This window comes from Oryzias melastigma, linkage group LG11 (genome assembly GCF_002922805.2).
Source record: "Oryzias melastigma strain HK-1 linkage group LG11, ASM292280v2, whole genome shotgun sequence".
Classification (NCBI taxonomy): Eukaryota; Metazoa; Chordata; class Actinopteri; order Beloniformes; family Adrianichthyidae; genus Oryzias; species Oryzias melastigma.
The window spans coordinates 2,112,999-2,120,376 of NC_050522.1; the positions used below are offsets into that span (position 1 = coordinate 2,112,999).

The 7,378-nt window shown below is 46.3% G+C and overlaps 1 protein-coding gene and 1 long non-coding RNA gene across 2 annotated transcripts in view; one reads left to right on the plus strand and one right to left on the minus strand.

The window, feature by feature from the left end:
- Positions 1-4,606, plus strand: part of trim71 (tripartite motif containing 71, E3 ubiquitin protein ligase) — a 34,454-nt gene extending 29,848 nt beyond the window's left edge. Inside the window, exons 6-7 of the mRNA XM_024257912.2 lie at positions 373-513; positions 656-4,606. Coding sequence (XP_024113680.1) covers positions 373-513; positions 656-1,228 — 714 coding nt within the window. The 3' untranslated portion in view covers positions 1,229-4,606. The remainder of the gene's footprint in view (positions 1-372; positions 514-655) is intronic.
- A 1,684-nt stretch (positions 4,607-6,290) lies between these two features.
- Positions 6,291-7,378, minus strand: part of LOC112136326 — a 3,382-nt gene continuing 2,294 nt past the window's right edge. The window contains exons 2-3 of the long non-coding RNA XR_002917329.2: positions 6,746-6,882; positions 6,291-6,652 (exon numbers count right to left, since the gene is read on the minus strand). This is a non-coding gene — a long non-coding RNA (uncharacterized LOC112136326). The remainder of the gene's footprint in view (positions 6,653-6,745; positions 6,883-7,378) is intronic.

The following is a 7,378-nucleotide window of genomic DNA, read 5'->3' on the forward strand; positions in this document are numbered from 1 at the left end:
TTATCAAAACGCTCAGTTTTTTCAGGACATTTCTGCTCTTATTCTTGGTTTTCATAAACTTTATAGTTTTTGAAATATTGAACAAAAATTAAAGTAAATTTCATCACCATTTTCAGCAAAAACCTTCAGCATCTTTAGCAACTACTTTTAGCTAAAAGCATTCACACTAGCGTTATCACAGGTAAAACAACTTTTTTGTAGTTTTTAGTTAGTTTAAAGCTAATGATGGTTAAGATGTGTGCTTTACATCCATTTTGCACATGACCCGATTAGTCGACAAACCGGAAAATGAATCTTTGATTAGTCGACTCTAAAAACAATCGTTCGTGTAGCTCTGTTCTGAGACTCATCCAGCCTTTTTTTTCTGCTCAGATATTCAAACCCTGCGGGACATTTAACCACAAGTTCGGCTCCCTGGGCTCCCGACCGGGTCAGTTCGACCGCCCAGCCGGTGTTGCATGTGACACGCAGAGACGAATCATTGTGGCGGATAAGGACAATCACCGAGTGCAGGTATGAACGGTGGCATCACAGCGCTATGACCAGACATGGGTCCCTGCTTTGTGTGTTTGAAACTGAGCATTCATGGCTCAAATCCTGGAAACCCGTAATCTCCTTCAGACTTGTGTTTTCACAGAGTTTCCTCTCTTGACAGGTGTTTACCTTTGAGGGCCAGTTCCTGCTCAAGTTTGGGGAAAAAGGCACCAAAAACGGGCAGTTCAATTATCCCTGGGATGTGGCCGTCAACTCTGAGGGGAAGATCCTGGTCTCTGACACCAGGAACCACCGCGTGCAGCTCTTCGCCCCCGACGGCTCTTTCCTCAACAAGTACGGCTTCGAGGGCGCCCTGTGGAAACACTTCGACTCCCCCAGAGGCGTAGCCTTCAACCACGAAGACCACCTGGTGGTGACCGACTTCAACAACCACCGACTGCTGGTCATCCGGCCAGATTGCCAGTCGGCTCGCTTCCTGGGCTCCGAGGGCACCGGGAACGGGCAGTTCCTGCGGCCGCAGGGCGTCACTGTGGACCAAGAGAACCGCATCATCGTGGCAGATTCCCGCAACCACCGAATCCAAATATTTGAGCCCAATGGAAACTTCTTATGCAAATTTGGCACACAGGGGAGTGGCTACGGGCAAATGGACCGCCCCTCTGGCGTGGCCGTGATGCCAGACGGCGTCATCGTGGTCGTGGACTTTGGGAATAACCGCATCCTCAAGTTCTAGACGCTGTTTTTGTTTTTGTTTTTTTGCATTCTCTTCCTGTTTTTGCAGTTTTCCTTTTTTCCAATGAAGGAAACCAGGAGGGAGAATGAATCAGCAGGAAGGAGACGCCATCGCAAAGCACTGAGAGCAGACTGACTCCGAGGAAGACGAACCAAGCTGTTGATTCTCTTCTTGACTCTCCTGTTGAGACCTGTGGGTACAAAGTGATAATCAGTCAAATAAGGAGCCATATTTCCCTTCCCTGGCTCTCAGCTGCTCTCGGTTCTTTCTGTCGGCCCTCCGTTTCTTTACATCTCAGGGAATTTCACTCTTCTTGAAACCTTGTACCCTCTGCTCCACACCTACCTCATTTAGCTCTTTATGAATGTACTCATAGTCACTGAGCAGAGGTTATAGACCGTGAAGTTTTACAAAGAAAGTCTACCTCTTTACTGCATTATTTAAGAGACATGAAAAGAATGGACTCTTGGGTTGATGTTTGCACAGGATTCATGGAATTCCCTCTGTGCTTTTTTGAAATATGAGTTAATGTAAACCTGAATGTTGTTGCTGAGACAATACTCAGACCGCCGCGGACGGAGGCCGCAGCATCCGTTCTCTTTGGGAGGCATCGCTCCGGAGTGACCGCCTCTCCGTGGACGTGAAGCGATGCCAAACCTTTAAAGGAATCAAAATGAGCTCAGGTCGCCATGGCGGCGATCCCAGCGATCGCTGCTTCCCTCACACGCTCCCTCTGGCTTCAGCGGCTAATGCTGACAATATTGAGGTTTTATTTTTTTTTTTTGTAATCAGCTCTAAAACTGTCTGCAGTTCCTAAAATAATGTCTCACAAAAAGAGATGTGTGGTAGAGTAGATGATGGAAGATGACATGCACCCAGAGCGTTGTCTTCTCTGAAAGAAATAGGAGTTGATCCCTTTTGAGATTTGAGAACTTAAGTCACCTGGATGTGAAGAGACTAAAGTGAGTAAATGTTGACCTTTAAGGCGAGGCGGGCTGCGTGAGGAAGTCCTCACAGGTCGACACCCTGTGCAGAGGACACCTTACCTGGAGGGCCCAATGCGCCCTTCAAAGTCCGGCCCTTTGGCTCCTGGGGACCCAGGACTGAGTCCAGTCTATTACCCTATTTATTTGTGCTTAGAGTTGAAAAGACGCCTCCTGATTGAGCTTTGGTAGACCGATTCCTCTAAAGACGGAGGTCTACAGACCAACTACTAGAGTCAACCAAAGTTAGTTTCTGCACAACAGTTGATTGCAGATTTGGCAATTAAAAAAAACCTTTAAAATCTTCTATATACTTTTTTTCTCTCTTTAATTATTGTTGAAACGCCTAAATTTCCTGAAAACTCATGGAGTTCACTGCACAGTCTGGGCCACAGGCGCGTGAGTGAACGAGCGTCCTCCCTGTACGCAGAGAACAGCAGGTTCCTGCACCAAAGACTAACGCCGCTGTCCCGTTTGAACCTCAGAGGGGTCAGAACGCCCCCGTTCCCCTCAGACCGGCATCCGCGTGTCTTCTCTATACCTCAGATCGTGAATACCTCATAGCTCCTGCACATGTAAACAATCAAATACCTCAACTGTCCTGGTGGATACCTCAGTTTGTGGATGTCTCCACCTCTTCTCGTGTGGCAGTGTGGTGGAGTACGTGCTTGAAGGACCAAAGATGGCGGCTTGGTTTGGCGTTCCGACAGAACGATGCTGTAAACTGCCTGCTCCGTTTAATGCCTTTTTATATTCATAAACCAAATGGTCCGACGACAGCATTGTGCCAAAAGCACCGGTGAGTTCTGTGCCAAACGTGGGCACCGCTGGGCTGCGATATCATGGATGCAGTTAATGGAACAAACTTCTTCATGGATGCACTTAGGAGGGCCGGCCGCATCCCCCTCGCCGCTGTGGGGGAGCGTCCGCCCTCAGCACAAGCGCGTCCGTGCGTCTCAGGATACGGTTGCCGAAAAGCTCAAACGTGACAGATCCGCCATATCGTTTCCACCAGCCGCTTTCCACCGTGAACGCCGCAGTTTTACCTGATATCGTTTTTCAGTATTACTCTCATCTTCACTGAAGCTGGATCACTTTTGTTCTCTCGCTTTTTCACTTTTTTTTAAAGATTTGCAGAATTCTATCTTTAAGATCTTAAGATCTTTACTCTTAAAGAGGAAAAAATGTATTTTAAACTTTTGTTGGTGTTTCATTTCGTTGCATGCTTTAAAAGTTTTGTGTTGTACTGATGTCTCCCAGTAGGTGTTGGAAACTCGGATGGGGTGTGTAGCTGGATGTTGGGATGGTTTTTCAGAATAAAAGACGAGGCGCCCGAAGATGCGCCCGTGCGTTAGGATTGGGTCGGATGACCCTTGACCTTTGCGATTGTAATTTCCTTGCAGGGTACAGCCTGCTACGCTTGGCAATTCTTTCCCTTCTTTTGGGGGGCGGGGACTCTGTTTCTCCATCTTAGTCCCGCCCCCGATTGTTCCTCGGCTGGCTGCCTGCGCTGTGATTGCAGGTTTTTGAGGATGGAAGCGGCGCTCTAGCGTGCGACCTGCACGGTCGTAGACCTCCTTAAATGATTGTAAGCTGGAAAGGAAAAAGGTTTGAAAACGTAGAAAGTAAAAAAAAAAAAAAAATGATCTCAGGTAGTTCCCGGTGGCCTTGTGCTGCAGGTGTCCCACTGATCCTGTCCCGTAGAGGAATAAATGTAGTGACCCCCCCTTTCAGTACTAGCCTGATTCTTTTGTGTGCCCTTTACATTATTATCAACATGAATTATCAATCAGAAAAAAGCTTTTGATTTGTTTCCCTGATTTCTCTTCTGGAGTTGTAGAGAAAAGTCCAAATCCTTCTCACCACTCGAGGCTCGCCGTCCCTTTTAGAATGTATTTTGTGAAGAAAAAGGACGGATGGAATCTTGTTGGCGCCGCGCGGTGCGTTCCTCTGCGGGGGGTGTTGCAGGACAGGCCCTGGATGGTGGGGGTGGGGCCTCAGACCCCTCCTCCACCACACCGTGCTGTCTTGTTCCCCCCCGCAGGGGATTGTGGGCGTGGCGTCTGTGCGCTGGATCTGTTACTTTAAGCAGAAATCCACTGAATGTATCCTGCTCTCAGTCCACGAGCCAGGGGGCGCCGGCGAGGCAGGCTGAGTGGGGAAGAGCGCTGCCGTGTGTTCAAGGGGAGGGGGGTGTCATCAGTCCAAACCGCATGACACCACCCCCCTCGACAAACACTGAGCTGAGCGCACCTGTCGTGTCTTTGGTCCAAATGAGGCTGCAGCTTCTCGGCCGCTCCCCGGACTCTGTGGACTTTAAACATTTCCTATGCAGTTCTCTTGGTTGTTTTTGTTTTGTTTACGCTTCAATAAAGTTGTATTTCTTTGGCTTCAATTGTGTCTGTTTTTAAGTGCAGAAGCCGTGTTCTTGTAGCATCCCTCATGTAGTGTCTGTTTCACTGTTTTTCACACAGTTTGAGGTCAAAACATCAAGAAAGAACGGCAGACAGACCTGTTTAGGACACAAACACACACACTAACGCACACCAACCAACGCACACTGATGCTAACCAACACACAAACACTCACCAATGCACACCAACGCACATTATCACAAACCAATCAACACACACCAACCAACCCAAACCAACCAACGCACATTAACACACACCAACCAATGCAAACCAACACACAAACACACACCAACCAACGCACCCCAACCGATAAATGTTAACACACACCAACCAACACACCCCAACTGATCCACATTAACACACCCCAACCAACACACAAACACACACCAACCAACACACACCAACCAATAAATGTTAACACACACCAACCAACACACATTAACACACACCAGCCATCAGACACTATCCACTCCCACATGCACAAACACACACTAACACAGGCAGACGTCCTGTGTGGTACAGAACTGGCTTGGACAGGTTTTTGGGGGATGGTTAGCCCCTTCATCCTCATTTAGACTAACAACACTTTGCTGTCTTCCTGACATCAGACGTTGGTTCAGATTCACTTTGTCTCCTAAAACTATTTTATAGATCAAATCTAACTAAAGTAACTGACTTCTGGAGCGAGCTCCATGAGTTCTGGTTTTCTGGTGATGTAAACTAGACAGCGTTAGCATCTTTTTTTAGCCTCGGAGCACCAAAACAACAGAGGGGATGAAAAAAGAGCAGATTAATCAAACATCTGACAGAATGAGCAGAGAATGTCTTTGCCTCCAGGCTGCAGGGTTGAATGACATGAAACCTGAGAGTTATGAAATCAACACGCTCAGTTTCCTGCTAGAAGACGGACGTCTGTCCTCTGCTGACGGAGCCGAGTTTGTACGCCTGCAGGAGAAGCAGCACAGCTGATTCTTGAATGAAACGCACTTGTTGCAGCTCTGTGAAACGTTCATCATGTCCCTCCATCAAACTACACATTCACATGCACTCAGGATGTGCTGCTGCTGGGTGGGGGCGCACTCGACCAACAGTCAGATCCTCGTCAGCAGGTATCACAGATGCACACTCACACAGGTGTCACACAGTTGTCTGGTTATTGTTACTAGTTTGATTCACTCGTGTTCTCCTTCACCTCTCCGCTCTCCTTCCACCTGGTTAAGGACCCAAACTCTGGTTTCAGCAGGCTTCGATAGTGCCTGACCCGAATGAGCTTGATTGAAGCAGCCTGGCTTGTGGGGTGGGGGTGGGGGGCACACCTTATAAAAGCCGGTCTCTTTCTATGAGACACGAGGGAGAAGTCATAATTTTTATACGCTTGTGAATCATTCCCTGTGGAATTTTAGCAAATCTTAAAGCTCCAATCTCCTGTTATGCTCCTTAAGTTCCTGGATATTTCTGTTTTTTGTTAAACCTACTGAGAAAACCTGTTTTTATGAGTTTGATCCTTGACCCACACCCTGGAGTGGAGAGTGAAAAGTTCTTTATGTTTCTATCTGTGTTGCATATACAGAGGAGGAAACGAGTGTTTGATTCAAAAAGAAATCGACACTCATTAGTGGCAGCTTCATTTGAACAGTGACGGATAGAAAATCATGAAATCCACTTAAAAGAATTTATTTGCATTTCATTTAGAGCAATACGTTTTGCCAGAAAGTCTTCAAACGTAGTAGCAAAGCTGTAATCACCAAGCACAGAGGTCAGATGTTGACGATCAGGTTCCTGCACATATCAGGAGGAATTCTGGTCCAATCTTCTTTGCAAATGACTCTTAAATTATTCAGATTTTGTGGTTGTTGCTTAGCAACTCTGAGCATCGGCTGACTCCACAGGTGTTCTTAAGGACTGAGGTCTGGAGACTGGCTGGACCACTCCATGACTTTGTCTTCAGTCAGTTTTCAGTCTCCTTGGCCGGATGTTTTGGGTCATGATCTCGGTGGAAGACCCAACCACGACCCATTCAAAGCCTCCTGGTGGAGGGAAAGAGGTTCTCAGTCAGGATGTGACAGTACATGTCTCTGTCCATTCGCCAATAAACAAAATGAAGAAAAAAAACCTCAAACCGTAATGCTTCCACCTCCATGCTTGACAGTAGGGATGTTGTTCTTGAGGTCATTTCTCTTCCTCCAGATGCAACAGGTTGAGTTGATGCCAAAGAGCTCAGTTTGTTTGAACTGACCACAGCAGCTTCTCCCAGACACTAGATCAGGAGTGTCAAACTCGATCACACAGGGGGCCAAAAGGGCCGAACAGGAGAAACATTTATTGAACACTCTAAAACTACATTTTTAAACCTTAAAGCTGTCACTTTTAACATAGATATGAACTAGATATATAGCATTACCTGTGATAATGCTAGTGTGAATGCTGTAAGATGAATTTGACCGCTGAAGATGCTAGTGCTGTTAGCTGAAATCACTGAAGCTGATAGCTGACGACGCTAAAGCTAATAGCCAGCTAAAATATTAGCTGAATGCTAAATCTTTCTAAAAAAAACGATATAAAAGAAACCTAAATTAGCTAAAACAGCTAGCATGTAGCTGAAATATTAGCTAAACTCCAAATAGCCTAAAAAAATCTTAGTAAATGCAAAAATAGTCCAAAAAACTAGCATAATGCCAATTTTTAAAACTGTAATTTTTTAACATAATTATGAATAATAAAAAGGCAGGAATATTATTCCAGAATAAATCAAC